The sequence below is a fragment of the Meriones unguiculatus genome, chromosome 9, assembly GCF_030254825.1.
Source record: "Meriones unguiculatus strain TT.TT164.6M chromosome 9, Bangor_MerUng_6.1, whole genome shotgun sequence".
Classification (NCBI taxonomy): domain Eukaryota; kingdom Metazoa; phylum Chordata; class Mammalia; order Rodentia; family Muridae; genus Meriones; species Meriones unguiculatus.
Window position 1 is genome coordinate 35,171,019 of NC_083357.1, and position 26,352 is coordinate 35,197,370.

Genomic DNA, 26,352 nt, shown 5'->3' on the forward strand with positions numbered 1-26,352 from the left:
CAGTGCCTACAGAGTCCAGAGAGAATATTGCCTGCACTGGAGCTAGAATTATAGAAGGTTATCAGGTGCTTGACATGCTGCTGGGAACTGAAGTTGCTTGTGTCCTCTCTAAGTACAACAAGTGTTCTCTACAAATGTGCTATCTCTTTAGACCATGCTGTCATCATTTTAGAATGTATGTGTGTGGACATAGCTAACTCATCACTGAATTTGAGACCAATGAGCTATATGAAGGAGAAATCTTAGATGAACTGGAAATATGAGTAATTGATTATAAAGAACTATAAAGATACTGGTGTCATAAATTTCTGTCTTTAAACTCTCAGAGCAATGGAGAGAATGTGACTTTTAGAAATCAAACAGTTTATGTGAAAACCTATAGCTTAGTTTGAATTATCTGCTACATACACTGAATGCCAATCGTATAGATCCTTGGTTTCCATAATTAAATAGCTAAGTCATTGAGAATAAACAGAATTATTGTAAACACAATATGTAAACACATGTGTATACATATAACTAGATGAGAGATAGATAGATAGATAGATGATAAATTTGATAGTGTTTTATTGTTTTCCATATTATCATAATTTGAAATTTAGACTGTTTTTATTGATTCATTATATGTGGTTCACAATATTCCAGGATAAGTTTAAAGTAACACTTGTTACTTTTTACAAATAATTGTTGTTTTTTTCCCAAGAAGTTTACTTCCAGTTAAACTTACAGCCAAAAGATAAAAATAAAAAATAAACCTCACAAGAAATATATTTAACATCTTATATTAGACAATTCTAACATCTTTGAGCTGAGGTAATACAAGGAAATAAATTGTCTAAGTTGAGATGTGAATTCCTCCTATGCCAGCCAAAAGGCCTCTTTATTTTGGACAACAATCAGTGGAGTTTGCAAATATATTGAAGCTGATTAGAAAAATCTGCGTTGTCTCACTATCCTTAACCTCTGTTCTCAGACCTCTGGTCAGTGTTTGGCTTCTCAGAACCAAGGAGTCTTCCCCAGAAGCCATCTCAGCCTTTGCTGTTCATCACCATGGAAAATGTTCTTGAATGAATGAAATCAGAGTTTCTTGTATAAAGAAATTCTGTGTTATTATAAAGTTCTCCAAAATGTACACCAAAGCCCAAGAGCTTACAGTTCCAAACCTTCCTTAGAAGCTCATGGACAGTGAAGGGAGGGAAGTGTTCTATGTGGATCCCTTAAGACAGGAAGAATGCTGTCTTTACTGTTTGTAGTTTATTTCACTTAATCAGAGTGTGATGTTGGGATTTACAATGTCACCCTATGCCAGAAATGGGATTTTCAAGGAGTTATAGTCATGGTCACAACTCTAGAAAATCAGTTTTGAATGTAAAAAAAAAAAAAAAATCCCCTGGGAACATTGAATGAAAGCATTTGAGTCAGATAAATAATCCAGATCTACTGTTCAGTTCAAGAGATTTAGCAATGGCAGATGCAAGCATAGCTTCCACTGACTTGTCTGAACTATGCAGAATGAAATATAGAATGGACCCATACATGTTAACACAAGCAACAAAAATCTACGTTTGGACAGATGCAGAGTGTGTTAGTTTCAATAAGAATGTCTCCTATAGGCACATAGGTTTGAATGCTTGGTCATTAGAGACTAATGCTCCTTTACAGGGATTAGGAGGTGTTGCCTGAAATGGGTGTGGCCTTATTTGAGGAAGTATGTCACTAGGGGCATGCTTTGAGGTTCAACTGCTCAAGCTAGACCCCGTGTGTCTCCCTTCCTTCTGTTTGCCAATCCAGATGTAGAACTCTCAGCTACGTCTCTAGTACCATGTCTGCCTATGCCCTGCCATGCTTTCCACCATGATGGAATAAACCTCTGAACTGTAAGCCAGATCCAGTTAAATGATTTCCTTTGCAAGAGTTACAGAGGTGATGGTGTCACTTAGAAGCAATAGAACACTGACTAAGACACAGTGTATCTACTGACCTCCAATGTATTTGCAGTCTGTAATGTACTGGGGTATAGACAGCAGCAGACAAAAGAAACATGTGAAATGCTCCTTGAATAAACCAGTGATTGACAAGAAAGTGATACTCCATATTCATTAGCTTGATTTTGCAAAGCTTAATTTATTTCAGGTTGGTGTCTGTACACTGTTTTCTGCTGCCTTCCACTAAGAGAAGGAAAATTAAAGCCAAACTGGTAGTGTATGTAATCTCAGCACTTGGGAGGCTGAGACAAAATGATCTTTAATTGATGGCTAACCTGAGCCACATAGTGAGCTACATTATGATACCATGTCTAAAAATTGAAACAGGCAATCTCTATATAAATGTCTAATATAACAAAGATATTAGATTTCTAGCCCTGGATTATGCTTGCCCCAGATACATATTTTTAAATCTGTAATGTACATCACAGCAGCAGTCAATAGGTGGCTAATGAACATCTGGAATTCAGACACAGCTGTGGTTTAAAAAATATATTTTTCATTTAATTTTTAGTTTTAATTAATTTTAATTTAAAATATCCTCAAGTGGCTAAATGATTATCATCTTTGATAGCTCAGCACTATAGCTTTTATAGTGGTTGCTAAAATTAGGTCAAGAAAATACTCTTCAGGAAAAACTTGCAAGTGAATATTCTCCACCACTTGCCAGTGACTGACTGTTGTACAGTATTCCAGATAAAGTTTTGATTTTCTATGAGACAGATGTTCATTTTGAGTAATGAACCGTCATTCAAGAGCAAATGTTATAGGGACATTTGGAGGTTTACTGGGTGCTCCTAATAGACCCTTCTCCAGATCTCATCTGATGCCAGACTTGACCAGAAAGTCATTAAATACACCAGGGATTCCATTTGCCTTCCAGCAAAGAATTCATTCAGGATATCTGCACCTGAATTATTCTGGGTCATGGATTCAGTGGTAGAAGAAACTGAGCTAGCCAGAACTTCATTCCAACCTTCTTTCCCAAATTAGTTTTAGGGTTAGTTACTAGAATATTCAAATATCTCAACATAAAAAATAAGATTTGAATAAAGTAGATTTCCAAAAGTTCATTCATGATTTTGTTTTTTAATGAATAACATTGAATCCTCAGCAATAGACTTGGACAAATGATCCTGAGTTGGTGTTTACAGAAGGATCCTCTACTCTGTCCTGACTCTTGTTTCATACTTCACTTCACTACTCCTTGGCATCAATATCAGGCTGTGTGACACAGAAGTCACTATTCCTCACAGGTTGCCTTTCCAGATTTTTTTCATGGGATCTTGAAGCTCACTTGCAAAGAGCAGGTCACTTCAGGTCAATGAGGAGCAGCAACTGAGGATGGAATGTGGTGAACAGTCTCTCCAAACCACCACTGTAACTCCCAAACTGGTAGACAATGAAAGCAGTGCAGGAAAATCACACTAAACCCAAACCTTACCTAAAAATAAGTTTCTAGTTGTATTGTGTAGTTAGGGATGGTTGAACAAAGAGGAGTTGAATGAGAGTTTGGGATGCTGAGATTTAAGAGGAAATAGTTATCTTATACAAGGATTAAAACTCAATAATAAAAATTAAAAAAGTCATTGTATCCTTAGTCAATAGTGTTGAGCATTTCAGAGGCAGTCATTCAAAGAAATATGACAAATGGATATTTGATTTTCTGAATAGGCAAGTGGGTATTAATACAGACTTGAGTCATTTAGAAACAAATTTGATATGAAATCTGATGTCAAACATCTGGCCACAGAAATGTAAACAGTCTTTCTTTTAATTTTTCTTTTCTTCTCTGCTAGTAATAAAAACTTATTTGAAGATGGTTGTTTATAATCATTTTATTTTATTTTATTTACATGTATGCTTATATGATAATTCATCAGGCTTGAAGGTCACCAGCCCAAGATTTCTAGTTTTAAACCATTTTAAAGCTGGATGGAAACTGTCCTTGATTAGATTAAAAATTCAACTATGTAAAAATTTTGTTTAATTTTTATTGCCTTTTGGGGATATTGTATTTTTGATATTGTATTAGCTTAAAGCTGTTATTATCAGAACAGTGAAAAGTGGTAGGGTTATCTGCCTGACATCTTCTGAAAGTTCTTTCTCTTTCTGGAAGCTTGGGGTTTAGATATATACATTGGGCATCACAGTAGTTAGCTGGTGGAATTTTGAGCTTTGAAGCAACTAAGGGGATATCAAAGTATATGGACATTCAACTGAACTGTATTTGTTGCTGCCACTCTCACTCTAACTTGCATGTTTCACTGTTTGGACAAACTGAGTTTTACTTTAAGGAGCCAAATCTGTCCTTTCTTTTCTACTTCCATTTAGTGCTATTATATCTTAACTATCACATGGATCACAGTGTTTTATAATATCCTGCAGTGATCTTGTTTCCTTTTTTTTTTCAATTTTTTTTTATTATTATTATTTTATCAGTTACATTTTATTAACTCTGTATCCCAGCCGTGTCCCGATCCCTCATTCCCTCCCAGTCCCTCCCTTCCTCCCTCCCTCATCTCCACTGTGCCCCTTTCCAAGTCCACTGATAGGGGGGACCTCCTCCCCATTCAGTGATCTTGTTTCCAATAGGCATTGACAATTCTTCAATTATTTTTTGAGATAGAATATCTCTGTCTAACCCAAATGTTCTCAGACTCTCTATTATCCTAATTCAATCTCATAAATGACAGGCTAAAAGGCTGTAAATCGTGCTTTGTTCTACAAATGATAAATTCTATTAGAAATATTTGGAAATAGATGTAAGTAGTATTTCAGCTGTATCAAATTAGATTACTGTCAAACAACTCTTTACAATCTCATATGGTATACAGTATTCTCACTACATAATATTGTACATATTTTAATAAGTTTAGCAATTTAATCATCGCTTTATTGAAATATATATTTATTCTTTGACTTAAAATTATTTATTGATACATTAAAATTTAACAGGTAATAGGGTCTGACACTTCAATAAATGTATACATTTCAAATATATGTGAAATATTTACTTAGAATCATTTATCATTTCTCTGGTAAAATTTTTAAATGTGTTTCTTCTACCTTTTAAGTTTTTAAGTTTTTAATTTATTTACTTTTATTTTATTTTTGTTAATTAATTTATTTATCTACTTTAAAGACTTTAACTCCCTCCTTTCCTTCCAGTTTCTCCCCTCCCCTCCTTCTTCCCTCCCTCTATGTCCTTCTTCTCAGAGAAGGGGAGACTTCCCATGGATATCAACCAATCTTGGAATATCAAGTAGGACTGGACTGACTGTAGATTCCCAGTAGCCTCCGTGCCCCAGAGATTTCCCCCACATGACATTTTCCATTCTCCCTCACAGCCTTCACCTCACTTTTTCTGTACCTGATCTCCCCTCGTTCTGCTCCCACCCCCTTTTCTACCTTGTTCCCTCCCTCCATCTACTTCAGATGTCTATTTTATTTTTATTCTTTCCATATATTATATCCTGACTGCAGTTTCCATTACCCCCACTCCTCCAAGAACTCCCTACCTCCCCTCTCCACTAGATAGACTCCTCTTCTGTTTCCCGTAAGAAAAAGAAAAAAGAGAAAAGAGAAAAGAAACAAGCATGCCTCACAGAGATAACAATTGAACATGGCTTAAAAAACTTAAAACAATACGAGGCACAAGCCCCCATTTCAAGGCTAGATGAGTTGCCCCAATAGGAGGAAAAGGGTTCTAAGCACAGGCACAAGCACACAGACTCCTACTCCCACTGTTAGGAATCCCACAAAAATACCAACCTAAACAACCATAAGATTTATGCAGAGTACCTAGTTCAGACTCATACAAGATCCTTGGTTTCAGTCTATGTGGCCCTATGAACCCTGCTTAGTTGATTCTGCAGTTCATGTTCTTGTGGTGTCCTCAACACTCTGGTTTCTAGAATTTTTCCTCCCTCACTTTTCTGGGGTTCTCTTGGCTTCAGTTACTATTTGGCTGTGGGTCTCTGTTTCTGTCAGTTGCTGGACAATGACTTTTTGCTGACAATTAAGCTAGGCATCAATTTATGAGTATATTAGTCATTTCATTGACTTTTTATTTTTTATGCCAGTTGTATTTGGTTCTAACCTGGGCCTCTGGGCTGCCTAGCCTCTGATTGCCTGCCATCCAGGAAGTGACATTCATAGGCTCCCTCTTGCAGTATGGACCTCAAATTGGACCAGTCATTGCCACCATTGCCTCAGTACATACTGCAGGAAGAAAATATTGTAGGTTGAAAGTTTTGTGGCTAGGTTGGCATCCCAATCTCACTGCTGCGAGCCTTGCCTGATTATGGAAGAGGGTTGGTTCCTGCTATGTATCCTAGGAGACTTGATTAGACTTATAGATTCCAGGGAGTTTCACTACCCTAGGTTTCTACATTGCTGAATTTCTCAATTTCAGTTGTCTGTGTACCAGTACTATTTTCTTCTATTGATCCCCCCACCCTTCCATTCTCATTCTTCCTGCCCCAGTCCATCTGTAAAACCAATTCTGTTTACCCTTCCCTCTTCTAGATTTTCTGAAATACTCAATATACTGTTGTTGCCTGTAGTTACCCAACCATAAAATAGAAGTCTGAAAGTTATCTCTCCCATGTAACTAAACATGCTCCAAGTTATCAGTGATTAATATATATATAAGTATATATTTCAAATATATTTTAAATATACATGTAAAATATACATGTGGATATATACACATATGTACATATATTCATGTACTTTACTATAGATGAATTTGACTAGATCATATGAGATATATTTTTCCCCAAAAGTTAGAAACTTATGCTATTTTCTAAAAATGTATACATACATACCTGTTGGAGTCTAGTGCCTGTTATTGGCCCTTAAGATCTGGTTACACATATCTTTGTTTTGTAAACTTGCCTAAGATATATTTACTTGATTGATTGATTAATTAAAGAGCCTATAACTTGGCAGAGCAGAATGGAGTAGGTGTGGCTAAAGTTTCTGCACTTTGGAGGAGAGAGAGGACCAAGGGAGATAAAGACAGAAAGAGGAAGAAGGAGGAAGCCACAATGCATTAGCATGGAGAAGAAATCATGTGGGCTTGGATGAACGACTCCAGCAAGGGTGAGGAAAGGCCCAGATAAAGAATAAATGCAAGTATTTATAAAATGATAGATGAAAGTATTTATAAGATTATGGAAGAAAGTTAAGACTGAGATTACTTGTAAGTTGTCAGACATAGTCATGAACTCCACATGGAGCAAGTTCTGTCCTCTGCAAAGACAGTATTCCGTTCTTCCACAGTTTTCAAAAATAGTAATTTTTCTTTTACAGTGGGTGACTCTCTTTAACAACAATATATGACACTCTATTGAGTGCAAATTAAAAGCAGGGCAACTCTGCACTTTGTCATATGCTTATCATATCACACCTGTCATGCACTACCAATGACTCACAGACTGACAGGATATTATCTCTAAAAGTAAAATGATATCACCCTTAAAAACTTATTAGGACCAGGTGAACATTGGAACATGTGCAAATATAACAAAAACTCAGGTCCAAGCTTTTATTTGTTATGTCAGATAACAACACTGTCACCTGCATCTCATCAACCAGACTTCATTTAATACTGAAGTGGGTTGGCTTCATCGAGTTATGTGACCACCCTGTATGTTGTACCTTAAGAGAAAACTTCTAAATGGCCCTTGGACTTCAGCTCATCTCAGTGTCTACTGCTGACACAGTCCCTTTTTAGTTGCAACTGATCCATCCACTCAAACATCTCTCCACTTATTGACCCATCTGGATACCCTCCTGTAACTTTCCTCACAGGCCTCGTGTTCTCGCAATCTACCTCTGAAGCTTAGCCCAGTACCAGCTCTGTGGCCTCGCCCATGCTTCTCCAGCAACTCTAACATCATTCCTATTTAACCTCCAAGAAGACTCTGTATGGTATCAGCTTCCTGCCTCAGCGTCTGCCTCTAGCAAGACGCCTTTAGACTCTGTGAATTCTGCTTCAGCCTTCTTACCACTTTTCTATTCAGTTTATAGCACACACACACACAAACACATACACATATATACATACATGTTTATAAGTACCATCTGATGTGTAATATATGATTTATGAGTAAATATAACTAAGCTTGGAATATAAGAACCCAGGATTGTCAATCTGTATACCAAGGGAAATTGAGATGGCCTGGAATATAACAGCCAACAAAATCAACAGAGTTTATGAATTATTGTTGATCAATGAGCTCTGACATTGTGGAGACACACCAATGTGTCCATCTGTATAGCATAGTTACAACAAGAAACATACTCTTATGCAACTTTGAAGCTTACTTTATACAAACACTGAGTTGTTGTCTTCCTTAAGTATATTAATATGTCCTTAAGTGAGGCTTTCAACAAGCAAAACATTTTAGATAAATATTATAAATAAAATGAGCCCCTGACAACGCAGAATTTGCCAATTAAAATAACACTGAATTTGCACTTTCATAGTGAGTGGCAAATAACATACTGTCCCAGGTTCCTGATTGTCTGTGGTCCTGCATGTTTCTCTCTTTATGAAAGTTGGAGGAGACAAAATGAATCTGCATTGTTTTTCCAGCATTTCAAACTTTTGTAACTCTTATCTGGTCTTTTCATGTCTTGTGAAAGAAATTCTGTTTGGTATAAGTTCCTGAATTGTATGCACAGATATAAATCAAATATGTACCTGGTATATACACTTGCCTGGAAACAAAACAACATATTCTATATTGTTTGTACCTCATACCATGCTAGATTAAAAGTAATCTATTCATCAACTTCTCCTGAATCATGAAACAAAGAACTTAAAAAATATAACTTCAAATAAATATAACTTCAGCAATTCAACCTGCTCTAAATTCTTGTAGTTATGAGTGTAGAAGGGGTCTGTGGAAGCAAATAGCTAAAGTTATAACTTGTTACGATGTTTTAACACAATATGATGTCAGTATTTAAATATTTGAGGAATTTTAAGATCAAACATAATTCTGAGGATAACAGAACTATATTAATATCTTCCATGAGTAAAATTAAAAAAATGTTGAAGCTCAATATTAGTTGTGGATACTTTAAACAGACTTTAGCCACATTTTACCTCTGTTTTCTGAAGCAGTGTCAGCTAAAACTTTGTTTGAGTTCTTCAACTTTTTATTTAAAAGGAAACTTTTAGCAATACAAAACTCATGACAGGCTTTTCACAGAAATTTTATGGACTGCTTCTCTAGAAATGGTTATCCACCCACACTCAATCTACTACCAGGTGGATAATAAAATGAGTTTATGGTGTGTCTTGGTGGACATAGACTTGCCATATATTGCTTTTATCTTTCTTTGTTTTAACATCTGTCCTCTATTCCTTGGCCTATATTTTACTCAAACAAAACAAAGAGTTTGCTGTGCTTCTTTGAACTTTGTTGGACTTGTTCTTGGGGAATATTTCAAGGGGGAAGTTCAAACTGGAACAAAAAAATTATGATTGTGTTCATTAGGCTCAAGCAGATTTTAAACCTGGGAGTTTTTAAGTCCTGTGCATATGGCTTCACTTTCTGGTATTAAAATGTCCTCCTTTTGAGCAGAACTATACCAGATAGAATTTAGAGGGTAAGACAAAGGCCATAGGGTATGGGATCTGTGAAGATGATATGCTTGGGGCTGTGGTCTAGTCTGCTCTCAAACTGGGAAAGTTTGAAAGTAAGTGGCACAGCATGCCCTTGCCTACTGCTTTCTTTCTCTGAGAATTCTTTTCCATGAGTCAAGAAATACCTCACTGCGTTTTGTTTTTCTAATGCTTCTTGGCTTCTCACCAGCAGGTTTTTACAGTCTGTTGCATGCCTCTCAGATTAGAAGAAAGCTGGCATATTTTAATAGTTTCCTAGGATTCAAACAACCTTTAATTAACAGAAAATTGATGTTTTGGAATGTTATCAAATATGAGAGACAGAACACTGAGGCTATGCTTCTGTCCTTGCAGCTTTTAAATGCAGTTAGTCTGAAAAGAGGGGCCAGAACTGTGTGCTCCTTGCAACCAGCTGCCTGCACACTGCTGTGCAGAGGGGGATCTTTGTTGGTGTAATAGTCTCCTTGCCTGTTCATTGGTGCCGGTCTAAATTCCTCCCACTTGTGACTGGGGTGGAGACAGGCAGTTGTTGAATTGTCAAAGCTCCATGGTGCTGAACAGCTCAGGGCTGTAGGACTTGTAATGCAGGGTTTGCTGCCTTTTTTAATCCTCTTGTTGCCAGGGCAGTGAGGTAAGGCTTATGGTTCAGTTTCATGTCATTATTCTGCCAGAGTTCTGAGTCAGTGAAAAGAGCCGTACTGCAAAATCGTCACTCAGACTTGAAGCATATGCTGAGCAGGTTAGTGTGCAATGAGAAATGGGAGAGCAATGTGGGTTTGTAGGGGGTTTCCCTTAGACTCTGGAGAGCTTTGTTAGAGATGCATGGCTGACTGGTACTGAGTGCCCGAGTTCCAGGCAACAAAACAAAAACAAGTTGTGGAGAGTGAAATATTGAGTGATTCTTACATAATCATATAGCAACAGTCCCAAGCAAAGAAGCTGTTCACCTGTTTCTGGTTTTCCAACAGCAAAACTACTCACTGGCCAAATCCTAGCTGATGTGATTAGACTGTGTGTCTTTCCCACCTCCCAGAAGATCACAGTGTTCTTTTTTTTGGATGCTAGATATCCCTGACCATTCCCTTTGCTCTTGTCTCTACAGGTGGTACATGCCAGAGTCCTGCTCTCCCCTCCCTGGGCCGACCGCCAGCCCCTCCTTTGCAGCCATCATTGGATATTAAGCCCTTTCTTCCCTTTCCTCTTGACACTGCAGCAGCAGTCAACCTGTTTCCCAATTTTAACGCAGTGAGTATGAGATCCAGATTTGCACCTGTCTGTGATGAATGATAAGAAAGCTTAAAGGCCTGGGATGTTTCAGTTCCAGCTTCTCTCTTGAGCTGTTGTTTGCCCCACAGTGTTTCTGTATGCCATGATGAAGTTGGATGTCCATCTAGAAAGATAATGTCCAAGGAGCCAGGCTCCTTTGTGGAGGGGGATGAAAAGAGAATTCATTGGTTAATTATGAGTTAATGTCATCTGTGAGAATCTGTTTTGTAAAACAGACAAAACTTCCACTTATTTTTTTTTTTTTGCAATTTGCCCAATTGAAATTCAACAAATTTATTATGTAGTCTTCTAAATTGCTTCAAATCTATGCCTCTTCCTAATGAGTGGGACCATGAACGATGCAATAACTGAAGCTGATGCCCCCAACTCGCGTGTTTTCAACTTGTCTCTAGTTCTTGTTCAATGAAGTGGTTGTGTGTGTGTGTGTGTGTGTGTGTGTGTGTGCACGTGTGTGTGTGTGTGTGCACGTGTGCGTGCATGTCTGTGTGCCTGTGTTTGTATGTGAGCAGAAAGCTGGAATAGCAGAATGCAGAGGTCACTGCTGTGGAAGGCCCAGTTGTCCCTCCCTTTTTAATTAGTACCTTCTCCCAGAGGCTATGCTCCTGTCATTTAACAGCACTAAATTTGGGTGGGACCGTAGGATTATTTTCTCAACTATAACATACACTTTCTAGCTCCTCACTCAACTGCTAAAGTTAGAGATGCCCTTTCCTCTAAAATCAGAGACCTCTTTCCATCTAAACTCATGTATTCTTACCTCTAAACTTTATAAACACAATTATTTTTTTTTTTTTGTTCTCTTTGTTGCTGTTGGATCTCCTATCCCAGGTTTCCTGTGCATGAGTGGCAAAATGTTATTTCATCTGAAAAAAAAAAAAGCAGTCTGATAAATTCCAAATATGATGCGCTTAACTTGTGAATCACTTTCCTTAGCCTAAAGCTACTTACTGGGACTCTGGTATTTACCCCCATCACCACGCCACAACATTCATTCCCAGTTAAAGTTGAATCAGGTCAAATGTTTCCTAAATCACTTTGTTTCTTTGGACAAAACAAATTCAATTATTTTCTTGTTCATGCTTTCACTTTTTAAGATGCCTGCAAGTCATATTTATCATAATTCTTTTGTGCATGTTTGTGTGCCATGAGATATTCCTATGAACAAAACTAAAGTGAACTTATCAAGGTTAGGAACAAGTGAGTGACTTTTTCCTGAGTATCACCTGCTTCAGCTTTCAGTGGTTGCTGCAGTGCAAAGCAGGGCTTATCAGTGACAAGCAAAGAAAAGAGGATTAAGATGAGAGGTCACAGTGCCCAGTGAGCTCAATAATACTCTTTTCTGGTTGCAGCTGCTTACCCAGAGATGAACTTAAGAAAAAGAATAATTATCTGCCCACAGTTAAGCCATTCAAGAAAAGAGAGATCCAGGAGGACTTATATCTTTAATAGTGTTCTATCAAAGGAATTTTGAATATGCCAAATACTATGTAAATGCCAATAATATGCTAGTCAATGCTAATAGACAAAGGCATATCTAATGATCACTTTGTATTTAGGTGGAAAAGAATTTTTTATAAGAACCTTATTTTGAGATGTAAAGAGTAAGCTAGACATGGCAGTGCATGTTTGTAATCCCAGCCCTCAGGAGGCTGAGGCAGGAGTATCTTCATTCCAAGGTCAGCCTAGTCTCACAGTGAGAGACTTTGTAGCAAAAACAAAAACAGAAAGAAAGAAAAGTTATTACACTGGAAAGCAGTTAATGTTGAGAGATGAGACTAAGAGACAGGGTTTATGGCAGTGCTTGTCCATAAATAGCTTAACTTTATCACCTCTCCAAGACTCAGGTAACACTGTGGAAGAAGGAGTATAAGGAATAAAAGAGCTAGAAGATGCATAAGTATATTAGAAAAAGATGGCTTCTGGATGTGACATAGCTGTTGCACTGACAAACTCACTGTAGTGATGCATCCATGTAATTGCTGTACTTAAGGATGGATTGCTGCCTAAGACATGCATATGGTATTGACCATTAATATTTCATCATAGACTATGCCCCACCTCTACCTGAGGGACTTTTGGCAGTGAATGATTGCTGGGGAAAGAGAGTCATGTCATGTTCTTCTCTGCAAGATAGAAACCCTAAGATTACTGGGCATTACCAAAATTCAAATTGGCAGTCTGGTTTGGACTGCTTAGAGAGAAATGTCTCACAAAGAAGGCTCTCCTCAAATGCATCTTACAGAGAGCTTTAAAAGACAAAGAACAAAGGAAGACTATATCCTGGATGGTAGTCACAGGAGGACATAAAGCAAGCAAACAAGAAAATGTTTTAACAGAAGCCAAAACATTCCATTAGCTATGGCGTTGTGACCCCAAGTTTTCTAGGACAGGATTGAGTACTTGCCCAAGTTCATGACAGTAGAAAAGAGGGGGTCAGTTTCAGGTTAAACCAAAGATGTCCCCAGCTGAGACAAAAATGCCCAGTCATACTTGAGTGGTGTAGTCACTGAGAAGTGCTCTATACTCCAGTAAGAAACCTCTCTTCCATGCTAATGCAGTTAACTCAATTAAAGTCAGTGTGTCACACATTAAAAATTTGTGGACATAGGAGGGGGACTTGTTGGAAAGAAAAGTTCAGCAGGTGAGAGAAGGAAATAAAAGATGGTTAGAAACATATAAGCATGAAAGAAACTATCTGAAATAAAAAAGGAAGAAAGCAAGAAAGTGGGGTAGGAAGGAAAAAAGAAAGAAATGGATCTAGATAGAAATACAAAGCATAAAAATGACATTTCCACGACTATAGTTTCTTTATTTGTCTTATAAGAAGAGTGGAGGAAAACTCACTTAACACTGAAATTCTTTACTCTTAAATGACAACACTGCAGGTTCACAGCTCCCTTCCCGGATCTCTTTGTCTATCTTTAGATTAAGTGGCCTCCTGGCAACAGCTTGCTCCCACCAATACCTAAGGTGTAATTCATCAAGATGCTTTACCTGGGTTGGGCAATCACTTAGCATCCTGGGATGCTAGTCCCAAGTCAGCATTATAGTTATTTGGGCAATATTTCCAGATTATTCAAGCCTAATTTAAGACTTTCAATTTGCTTCTTGGGAAACATTAAAGACTTGATTGATCATTGGGAATTTGCCACTTGGGAAACATTAAAAACTTGAGGATCATTGGTCAGGAGGAAAAAAAATCTATGTGTTCTGCCACTGAGCAAATCTCTTCATCTTCTTTGGGGCTGTTTTCACCCCTTAAGAATAAAGTGGACTGGCCATCTCCTGTAGTCAGGCACGGCCTCCTGTGCAGGGATTAGGACACTAGCCCAGCCACAAAACCTTTAACCTATAATTTCTTGTGCCTACAAAATGTGCTGAGGTAAAGAGAGCACAAAACTTGTGAGAGTGGCAAGCCAATGACTGGTACACCTTGAGGCCCATGCCAGGAGAGGGAGCACACACCTCACACTGCCTGGAAAGCCAAAAGCCAACTTTATGGAAGACCAGCAGCTACCACTTACATAATTTTGGCAAGTTACTCTGTTTCGAGAACTTTTCAAATTTTAAAGTGCTTCCTTTCTGAGGCTTAGAAGTTGCAACTACTTTCTGAGTCTTAATGAGCCTAACTCGAGGAGTATTTCAGTTAGAAGGAAAATGCAATGCAATAGGTGTTGGTGACAAACATTTAAAATGTCCTTGTAAAGCTACCACCTTTATAGGTCTTGAGAGGACTGATGGACCCTTGCCTCCACATCTCATTCTCCATATCTCCATGTTGCATTGTCCTGAGTAAAGAAATGATTTTAAAAAATCATTGAATGCACTTGTCTATGCCTTGTATTCAGTAAATAAATATTCTCTTGACCAAGGAACAACCTTAGAGATCACAGGGGGATTGGGAATGAAACAGGGTGAAGCTGGCTCTACTTGGCTCTGGATAACCATTGTTTTTTAATGTGAAAATATTAATTAGCATGAAAAGGGTGATTTCAGAAGAGAGGGGACAAGGGAGACAATGAAGTGAGAGAAAAAAGGAACAACTTCAAAAGAAAAAGATCAAACTCCTAGCAGTGGACACTACTCTAATTTCTCATCTTCTTCTGTCTCATAAATATGAACTCTTGGAAACTCAAATATAAAAGGTTTATTATTGTTATATTTATTTACATGTGTGGGTATACATGCATGCTGCATGCATAGAGGTCAGAAGACAACTTTAGGTAGTTGCTTCTCTCTACAGTGTGAGCTCCAGGTATCCAAGTCAGGATGTCAGATTCAGCTGCAGGTGCTTTCATCCACCGAGCTATCTTTTCAGGCCCAATTAGAAGATCTGTCAGTTGAGGCAGCAGAGGGAGGGAGAAAAGAGGCAGTCTGGGACAAAGAAGAGGAGTTTATGCTATTTATACCAGTGCTTCTCATATGAATTGGGGGAAATCATGTTAAAATGAAGATTCATAGTCAGTAGTTCTGGATGTTTAAAATGAGAAATTATAGAGGGTTGTGGAGCTGGAAGGAATTGACTTTTAGAAGAATATTAGTGCAGCTCACAATTAGGAATAGACTGGTCCTGAAGAGAAAGACCCCTCAGGTGGGTGTGGTCTCTTGAACAGAGAAAGGAGAAGCTGAATAGCTAGAGGACCTGTAACCTCAGAGGGTAGAAGGACATGCTAGAAGATGCAAGCACTGGACAGTACTCATATATGTGGGGGTGTGATGCATTCATTCAGCAAATAGTAGCTGAAGACCTGCCATGTGACAAACCCTGAGGATTCAGATGTGAAACCTTTAGTTAAGTCCTCAGTGGCTTAACTTTCTCTCTGGTGTGAAAAATACGTGAATGAGTTTCTGTTTGCTTATCCAATGATTTCTTTGTTTTACAAACTTTATAGTCGTACTGAGTCATTCTTACTGTAGAAAATATGCCCACTGAAATCAATTTTATACAAAAGCATCTGTTATAGGCCGAAGCTCTCCTGAATATAATGTTGTATGGACTTAAGGAAAAAGCAATTCAGCTTTGACTGATCCACTTACTGGACATTTGTTAGACCTGGCTATATGTCTGATCAATTTACATTCCAAGTTTACAATTCTAGTAATACAAAGAAAGAGGACTAAGAGGAAGAAAAGAGAAGAATAGGGAGAATAGAGAAAATGATGAAGAAGAAAGGGAAGATGAGCAGGAGAGGGAAGAGAGGGAAGGGAATAAAGAGGAGTATGAGAGAACGATGAATGAGTGGGGACTAGAGGAAGAGGACAATGAGCTAGAGGGGAGAAAAGGGAAGAATAAAGAATAAAACAGAAGAGAAAGAAGGAAGAAAAGAAAACAAAGAGGGGGAAGATGAGAGGGAGGATAAAGAGCTGAGGCTAGAAAGATTAAAGCAGTAGGATGGCAAGAATGCAGTTCCTATTTCAGAGTTGATAGAGCTGATTAGTTACTCCTTAAAATAGTCTTCCCTAAGCAAAACAAAACATCTAGATTTTAAAATACCAATATAGACAGTAATCTTTGTAAGCAGGAACCCTATCTTAGCACTTCACTACATTTGTTGAAAAGCACTGGGGGAAAATGGTATTCTAGTTTGCTTTATCTCTTGCCTTGACACAACCTTATCTGAAAAAGGACTGTCAATTGAAGGGCTTACCCAGATCAGGTTGGCTTGTGGGCATGTCTGTCAATAATTAATCTTGATTGCTAATTAATATAGGAGGGCCCAGTCCACTGTGGGCAGCACCATTCCCTGGGCAAGTGATCTTGTATAGTATGAGAAAACTAGCTGTATATGACTCCTCAAGCAAGCTACCAAGCAGTATTCCTCCATTATTTGTGTTTCAAATTCCTGCTTGAGTTCCTACTCTTACTTTCCTTAAGGGTGGACTATAATGTTTAACTAGAAGCCAAATAGCCTTTTCCTCTCCTAAGGTATTTTGGGCCATGATGTTTTATCATAGCAGCAGGAAGGGAATTCCAACAAGTAGTTAAGTTTCTGTGATTACCTCTATTTAGATGATCAAATAAACTTCTTTGAAGGTTCTGCTAGAAGACCTCTAAGAAAGGAGAGGTCACTGTGTGGGTTCAAAAGAAACTGCATCCTAAGAGTTCATTTGTGATTTGGGATCAGATGTTAGTTCTATGTCTATCTTTTTATTTCCAATATAGAATATTATTTATTCTATGTTCTTTTCTGTTCTGAGATAAGCATTACAGTGGAAAATTTTATGTTTGTTATTAGATAATATTGTTAATTTAGGTAATCATACAGAACCTGGGTTACCGCAAAGACTCAGCAAATAGTTCATTAATGAATTAGCAGAAGAAAGACAGACACATACAGATAAATGGATAGAAGAGAAAAATCACAACAATTAATCAATAGAAGAGATACCCACAATTTATGCCATGGAAAAGCACAGTTACAGAAAGTGTTAATAAGAAAACACAAAATCTAAGCCCTCACTGTTTCACATATTAGATTCATTCTATACAGTCAGAATTAGTCATTTAAGTAATTATGATGAAGCATAGCACAGCATTAAATATCTAGCAAATTCTAATTCATAATTTTATGTTGGCATATCTATTCATTTATTTTTATTGTATAATAAGACAGTGATGTGAAATCCCCAGAGGTTTTCTATAAAGTAGATGCTAAAGTCAATCCTTTATAATATCCATCAATTGTGTTATGTAAGTTCGGAAAGAACACATGACATCAGGTATTTTAGAATGTTAAAAAAAAAAAAACAAAAACAGATTAAATGAGATTAAGCTATAGAAAATATTCCAGAATTGAAGCCAAAATGTTCACTTACAATATTGATTAAAATACAGGGCTCAAAATGGATCATTTCAAATTCATGGTCAGATATATACAGCAAGAAGCTGCCATTTCTTCCACCATTAGGACTGAAGCATGTATTGATCAACCCTAAATCAAAAATACAAAATATGAAGTTTTCTAAAATATGACAGATTGTGAGCCTTGGCATGATATCACAGATGGAAAATTGTGTATATAAGCTAATGAGATTCATGACAGTTAAAAATATTGTTTAATATCTTCCCCAGGCTATGTAAATGATGTGCATATTAAATGAAAATGATCTATGTTTCTCTTGTTTCCCACCCCTAAGTTACCTCATTATGTATGCAAACATTCACCAGTCTGACATTCTGAAAAGACCCTTAATTAGAAATCCCAAGAGTTTAGATTTGGGATCCTCAACCAGCACCACTCTACTGGCTGGTATACATTTTCTCTTTTCCTTTAATATGTGTGTTTCTCTCTCTCTCTGTCTCTCTGTGTGTGTGTGTGTGTGTGTGTGTGTGTGTATTTGGGCTGATGATGTGTGTCAATATAATGCTTGCCTAGCATGCATGAGAGTTTCTACACCAAGAAAAAAAATAAACTCTAAATAATGTTCCTTGAAATATTACTGTCTTCTGTGACTGTGTGTTATTACCTTGAAAGTCAAGGGAAAACACCCCTTCCTTCAGCCAATGCAAGGAGTGGTAGAAATGGAGGTTATGTACACATCTGAATATTTAGTTCAAAGAAATATTGATTAGATTTCACACATTAGGAACTGTGCTGAGTTACTAGAACTGCCACTGCCAGTAAAATAGGTAGGAAGCAAAGATAAAATTATATTTTGAAAAACCAATCCTGTCCTCTTTAGTCACAGCTGAGAGGGGAGGCATGTACATAGGTGAAAGATGCATTCATAAATATGGTATTTATGGCCAAGCACCTCACCCTTTGGAGACAAATGTCGCAGATTACATTGTGTAAATTAACTGTGCCATATGTTTATAGAAGAGCCTCTTCAGAAACATCTGCTTATGACGTCTTCTTTCATCATACTTTCTACGGAGACAAATATCCAAGCCTGTTTGCTGAGCCTAGCAGCTTCCTATAAAAACAAAAACTTCTAAAAGACAAGTGACTCACTATAATGATCCTGAAACACACAAAAACATTAAATATAGACTACCCAAGCTTGGAAATAAAAGTCTCAAGAAGTGCATAGCACACAAGTTTTTTTCTTTCTTTTTGTAACATTTGTTTACTGTCTGAATAGCTAGTGAATTGTTTTGATTCAGAGTGTAAAAACAAAACACGTTTTCTTACTATTTCCCCTTGATGCTTCTTTCTTAAGTAGCGATCAGGGTAGTTAGCTGCTTTTCCATCTATCCTGACAGAGAAAATGATTAAAGGCTATTGCACAGTATATACATCTATACATACACAGTGTATATTTGTGTACACACATACACGCACATGCAAATACTTTGAGATACTGCTTTAGTCATAAGGAGATGAAACTTTGAAAATAATGAATCTATTTCTGACTGACTGTCTTATTCATTAAGTGTATGGGAAAATGATAGAACGTCAGTCTAAAAACACTGAAGCTCATTCAGCAGTCCTACCTGGCCATCTGTACTCCACACACTCTTTCTTAGATGCAGATACATTCAGAAGGAAAGGTAGCTTTTAATGTTAATTTGTTTTGCCTTTATGTCTTTTACTTTACTGAACAAACAAACAAAAATCCTAGAATGATTAAAACAAAACAAAAAGCACAACCAAACCAACCAAACAAACAAAAACCCTGAAAGTCTGTGTGTCTGCTTTATGTTGAATTGAATTATGCCTCTCAAAATTCCCACGTTAAAGGACTATCCCTCAGTGAATTCTAGTGGGACACTTAAAGATATAATTAATTAAAATGAAAGTAGAAAGGTAGGACCTAATGAGTTATGGACCTAGACACATTTAGAGGAAAGGCCATGGGAGATACACTGAGGCTCGCTGGAAGTCCTCACCCCACTCACAGCCTCCTGGAAGAAACAACCCTGCCAACCCTGTATTTTGGACTTCTTGCTTCCAGAACAGAAAATAATATACTTTTGTTGTTTTTGTTTAAACAACCTTGGTTTGGGTTATTGTTTTAGAAGCCCTAACAAGAAAATGACTTTGAGTCACCTGATCTTCTTACTGGCTCTTGCTGCAATTGCCTTACAATGGGCCTGACACCTGACAATCCATGTTTTTACTTGATTAGATCCAGGGACAGTGAGTAAGTGTCCAACTAGAGATTAGAGCCTTAGCCACCTTCATTATAAGGATATTAACTGTTTGGGACCATTTCATGCTTCTCAAAATGCTTGACATCAAGGAAGATGCCAATATAGAATATACTGCTTTTTAAACAAACAAAAAAATAATATGTTACTCAAATTCAAGGAAACACTATTTCACTTGTTACATTTAAATTTACTTTCTTAAGAGCCTTGAAGGTCATAGATATTACATAAATTACACAGGAAAGAAGATTAAACTCTGAGAAAGACAGTTATTTGCTTCCACATAGGAGTCAATGGTTGAATTTTGGCTTGACTCTAGGCTCAGCAATTCAAGTCCAGAGCCTAACTGTGTGCTGTAGACACACAGATAACCTTCTGTCTAAATGGTGGCAGCTTTTTAACCAGCTGTCAGAACTTTGGTATGCCATACAAGCTAAGTGATTAAATAATCATTAATATCTTAGAACTTGAACTCTAAAAAGGAAGACTATTTCCCAAGAAGATTGTGGTTGAGATTAGATGATAATGAATAGAAACTTCAAGGGCATGTTTGATGTCACACACACAAGCATTTACACTATCTATAGGCTATCATTGACACAGGAACAATTACATGGCAATCAGTCTTTAAAATCCCATTCCAGTAGCAACTTAAAGCTGCTGGACACATTGACATTTGGAGACAAAAATATGAAAGCAACGTAAAACAAAACAATGAGAAATTATGAAACCCATTGATATTAGTATTTAAAGGATTTGACTTCTACATTTGAAACTATCATTTTCAGAGAATGCATGTCATCATCTGTAACACTACAATATTGACTTTGCACTGGGTCTCTAGAGTTGAAAGAGGGTAAGTATGGGTATGATAGACATCAAGGAAGTCTGTAAAAACAGACCTGCTAGGACAAAATTTACAGTGAAGTGTTTTTGTAATGTATTCAAGTTGCGTTTATTTTTCATGAGTGTGTGTGAGACTGTCTTTTAAATGGAGAGAGTTACTGCATTGTACCCTCTAGCCAAAATTGGTGTAGATTCTATAACAGAGCTGAAAATACATTTATTCTACTATCATTTGAGGAAAGTGTCTTCTGTACCTTTCCATCATCAACAAACTTTCAAAGAGCAATGATGCTGCTCTTTCTTATCACCCTTAATCCAACCATGGAGAACCTGTTGTCAGTAGCCTTCTAGCCTCTTGTCTAAATGACAGTGAGTTATTTAATCTGCTGTCAGAATTTTGTCTAAGGAGCTGATTAATCTCTAATACCTCAGAAGTTAGCTTCTTAAAGCTAGGTCACACACACCTTGTCCAACAATGCTTGTCTGCAATGGAATAAGTACCAAAGGGAAACTGAGCATTTAGAAGTTTTCATAGACACCTAAGACTCATTTTATTCTCTAGAAATCAATAAGGATCACTGGCTACATATTTTTAAATTTATTTATTTAGTTATATATTTATTTATTTATTTCAATTTATTCAGCTTGTATTCCTGCTATAGCCCATTCCCCCATCTCCTCCCAGTTCTACGCACCCTCCTTCTTCTCTCCCTATGCCCTTCCCTTTTTTTTTTTAACACTGGTGACATTTTTAAAAATTACATTTATTTTTTTTTCATTAATAGGGAGGCAGAGGCAGGCAGATCTCCGTGAGTTTGACGCCTACAAATCACTGTCAACAAAGTGAGTCCAGGACAGCCAAGGCTATAGGAGGAAACAGTGTCTCAAAATATATATATATATATATATAGAGAGAGAGAGAGATTGTGATTTCATCATTTTCCCCTTCCCTTTCTCCAAAACTTCTTGCTCTTTCAAAATCATAAACTTATTTAAATTAAGTATTGTTACATACATGTATATACATATATTCCTAAATATGTTTTGTATGTTTTCTTCATCTTACTCTTTTTCATGATTAATCATCATGTTCTTTTATAAAAGTAGTGGTCTCTCACAAGTGGGCTGTTGCTCTGTTGTATGTGGTGACCAGCTAGAATTCCATACATATGTTAAAAGAGGCTGAAGTAGGCCTTTAGATAATTTGCACAAAGTGAAAGAGAGCCACAAATTCACTTTGACTCATTTATCTTAGCTGTACTCAGTTTCATTCTCTTGGAAGAGTGTGGCAGTGGCTGGCTAATGGTTCTCCCTGATGCCTGTAAATCAACACATACTAGGAACCTCAAAGTAAGATATTTGCATTTTACCTTTCATTGAGCCAAAACCTCTTCTTTCACATTTCATCTTCAATCTAGACCAGCAATAAAGTAGAAAATTTAATATTAGATTCAATACTTCAAAACTGACTCTAATGACCTTGTTAATTATTTTGAAAGAACTAGCTTTTCATAAACAGATTCTGCGTGATTGCATAGGATTAAGAGAACTTGTTTTGATTTTTATTTCCAGGTTATTTTTTTTAATAGAAACTAGAAGAATGCAGCCTTGCTATACATTAGGTTAGAGGTATTTCTTCTTTTCTAAGTAATTAATTTAATTTTTTGAAAAATTTCATACATGAACACTGCATTTATATATATCCCACTCACTCCCCATCCAACTCCTTCCATGTCCCCAATTATCTCTTCTTTGTTGTACACACACACACACACACACACACATACACACATACACAGAGAGAGAGAGTACTGAGGACATTTTGCTTTGCTCGTATGTACATGTGTCCAGGACTGATCACTTGGGAGTGGAAACCTATTTGGGAAATTATCCCTGGATGAAATCGATTCTCTTTCCACTAGAAGCTGTTGAGCATCCGCAGTTCTAAAGAATTCTCTATAGGAGATTGTACAGACATAGAGTTTTACCTCTTTAGAATATCTTTGCACAATTTCTGCCCAAATATTTATGTGACTTTGCCACTGTATTATCTACTTTTTTTACTGCTGTGATAAAAACACCACAAACAAAAGAAACTTGGAGCAAAAAGGGCTTATTTCTGGAACTCAAACCAAGAAACTGGAGGCAGGAACTAAAGGAAAGGCCATGAAGGAATGCTACTTACTGACTTGGTCTCTATGGTTTGCTTATTCTGCTTTTTTATACAACCAGGACCACCAGTTCAGGGGTAAACCTTACCTTACCAGTCATTAATGAAGAAAATATTCTTGATTATAGTCTGTAGGTCATCCAATGGAGACATTTTCTCAAATGTGATTTTTCTATTCCCAGATGACTCTAGAATGTGTCAAGCTGACAAAAAATAACCAGCACATCTACCTACAAAGCAACAGTTGTTTTGATAAAACTTGAGTTGGCAGAGGATTGAAGCTCTATTTGCTATGTTCTGTCCACGTGAATGGATACATTCAGGTCAATAGCTTCTCTGTGTTGTGTTTTATGAGGAAATTACAAAGTACTCCTAACTACCCCCAGCCCCAATTTGAATGAATTTCTTTATTATCAGGAGGTACTGAAAATAGGTGATCGTTAATTGTAATGCATAAATCTCTAATCTAACTGCTACTTGTCCAGTTTTTTAAGAATATATAAATGGTGAAAGTTCAGATTTTGGGGGACTAGGGAGATGCCTCAGAGGTTAAGAGTACAGGTTGTTCTTCCAAAGATTTTGAGTTCAATTCCCAGCAACTCGTGGTGGCTCATAACCATTTATGATGAGCCCTCTTTTGTCCTGCAGGTGTGGATGCATGCAGAATGCTGTATAAACAGTAAACAAACAAAAAAAAGTTAAGATTTTTCAATCTTTTCTTAACTCTTTTTTTTGTTTGTTTGTTTTGTTTGTTTGTTTGACAACCGCATATATGACTGCTACTGCAACCAGCTTGGGTGCTGAAACACTGACCAGAGGCAGCAAGGGAATGTAAACAGGGCAGACACACATACTGGAAAGATAGGATCAGGTGGGGTCTGTTGGTAACCTGGAACCATGGCCTGTTTATCATGTACAGCACAGAGAATAGTTAGTGTTGGTAGGTGGCTTCTGTAGGGGAGCAGTGTTGTACGGTAAAAATGCAGGAGGAAGCTGCAGTTGCTAGTCTTTGTACACACATTTAATAAGTATAAATACTGGGACCCTCCACTCCACTCCCCCCAAAGAAAAGCCTTACCATTCTTCTTGAGCCTCAACTGGGTAAGGCTTTGCCACTTCTAGGAGATAAAGCACTGGAATCCTTGATAAAGACAAGACTATGTTCACAGTACATATTCACTCAAGACTTGCCTAACTCAGGCTTCCTCAGCTTCTTACAGATTACTGTAATTAAATCATTTCCACCTTACTCCCTCCTCCTCCAACCCTTCCTAATCCTCAAGCTCAACTTTCTCTCAACTATATATATATATATATATATATACAACTATATGTACGTATATACATATATGCATATGTAAATACAACCTGCTAAGTCCATTTAGTGTTGCTCATATGTATATGTGGGTAGGCTTGACCACTTGAGGTTAGAGAACCTGTCAGGAAGCTGATTTCTGGAAAAAACTGGGTCTCCCTCTCTCAGAACTCCCTAATTGCCTATATCCCTTTATCTAGGTATGAGGACTTGTGAGATTCCCTCATCCAGGTTTGAGTGTCAACATCTATCATTGTGGAAGTCTTGTTTAGGTGATACAGAACAAACACATACAAAGAGTGAGGGAGAGAGTGACCAACATACACAGTATGTAGCTACATCGCCTAGAAAGCCACAGGAATTCCTTGGTTGCAGGCAAGTATTTTTAAGAAGTGACAGGAAGAGAATACGACTGTAGAGGACGAATAACTGAAACTTCACATTTTATTTTAAATTATTTATTTATTTACTATTATTTATTACAATTTATTTACTTTGTATCTCAGCTGTAACCCAACCTCTTCTACTTCCAGTTCCACCCAGCTGCCCTTCTCCTATGCCCCTCTCCTTCTATCTGACCCTAACCTATCAGGTCTCATCAGAACTGGCTGCATCATCTTCCTTTGTGGCCTGGCAAGGCTGTACCCCACCCCTGCCCCAGGGAAGGAGAGCCTAACAGAGACAGCCCCTGATCCTCTTACTAGGAAACCCACTTGGAAACCAAACAGCCTGTGGACATCATGTGAGCAGGGGGTCTAGGTCCTCCCCATGCATGGTCCTTGGCTGGAATATCAGTCTCTGCAGGACCCCCTGACTCAGGTCTTTGGCTCTGTTGGTCTCCTTCTGGAGCTCCTGTACCTCCAGGTCTTTCTGTCTCCTGTTCTTCCATAAGGTTCCCTGCACTCTGCCCAAAGTTTGGCTATGAGTCTCAGCAACTCCTTCAATACCCTGGTGGGTAGAGTCTTTCAGAGGCCCCCTGTGGAAGGCTCTTGTCCTGTTTCCTGTCTTCTCCTACTTCCAATGTCTATCATGTTTGTCCTTCTAAATGAAAGTTAAGCATCTTCCCTAGGATCCTCCTTGATGTTTAGCTTCTTTAGTACTATAGATTTTAGTATATTTACACTATATTATATGGCTAATATCCACTTATAAGTAAGTATATACCACAGGTGTCTTTCTGCTTTTTTCTACATCCGTCACTAAGGGTGATCTTCTGTAGTTCCATCAATTTGCCTGCAAATTTAATGATTTCTTTGTTTTTAATTGTGCAGAGTATTCCATTCTGTAAATGACCTACAATTTCTGAATCCATTCCTCACTTGAGGGACATAAAGGTTGTTTCCAGATTCTGTCTACTATGAATAAAGCTACTATAAACATGGTTGAGCATCTTTCAGATATATGCCCAAGAGTGGTATAGCTAGATCATGAAGTAGCACTCACTATTCCTAATTTTCTGAGATGGTGCCAGATTGATTTCCAAAGTGGTTGTACAAGTTTATATTCCTACCAGCAATGAAGAAGGGTTCCACTTTCTCTATAACCTCTCCAGCATGTGTAGTTCCTTGAGTTTTTGATCTTAGTCATTCTAATGGGTGTGAGGTGAAATCTCAGGGTCATTCTGATTTATGTTTCCAGGATGACTAAGGGCATTGAACTTTTCTTTAAGTGTTTCTCTTCCATTTGATATTCCTCTGTCGGGAATTCTGTTTAGTTCTGTTCCCCACTTTTTATTTGGATTACTTGGTTTGTTGCTGTTTAACTTCTTGAGTTCTTTATATATTCTGGATATTAGCTCTCTGTCAGATGTAAGGTTGCTGAAGATCCTTTCCCAGTCTGTAGGCTGTCATTTGGTTCTCTTGTCAGTGTCCTTTGCTTTTCAGTAGCTTTTCAGTTTATGAGGTACCATTTATTTATTGTTGGTCTTAGAGCCTGTGCTGTTGGTGTTCTGTTCAGGAAGTTGTCTCCTGTATGAAGAAGGTCAAGGCTCTTCCACACTTTTTTTTTTCT

General features: G+C 37.5%; 1 protein-coding gene across 5 annotated transcripts in view; it reads left to right on the forward strand.

The window, feature by feature from the left end:
• The window catches only part of Znf385d (zinc finger protein 385D), a 408,525-nt gene that overhangs the window by 89,699 nt on the left and 292,474 nt on the right, over positions 1 to 26,352 (forward strand). For 4 of the 5 annotated variants that reach the window (XM_060391024.1, XM_060391023.1, XM_060391021.1 and 1 more), the window contains exon 2: positions 10,733 to 10,875. Coding sequence is in view for 3 of the 5 variants with exons in the window: in XM_060391023.1 (XP_060247006.1) it covers positions 10,733 to 10,875 (143 nt within the window). In the remaining 2 variants the exon portion in view is untranslated. Of the gene's footprint in view, positions 1 to 10,211; positions 10,370 to 10,732; positions 10,876 to 26,352 lie in introns of those variants that run through there. The other variant, XM_060391025.1, reaches the window with a different exon arrangement.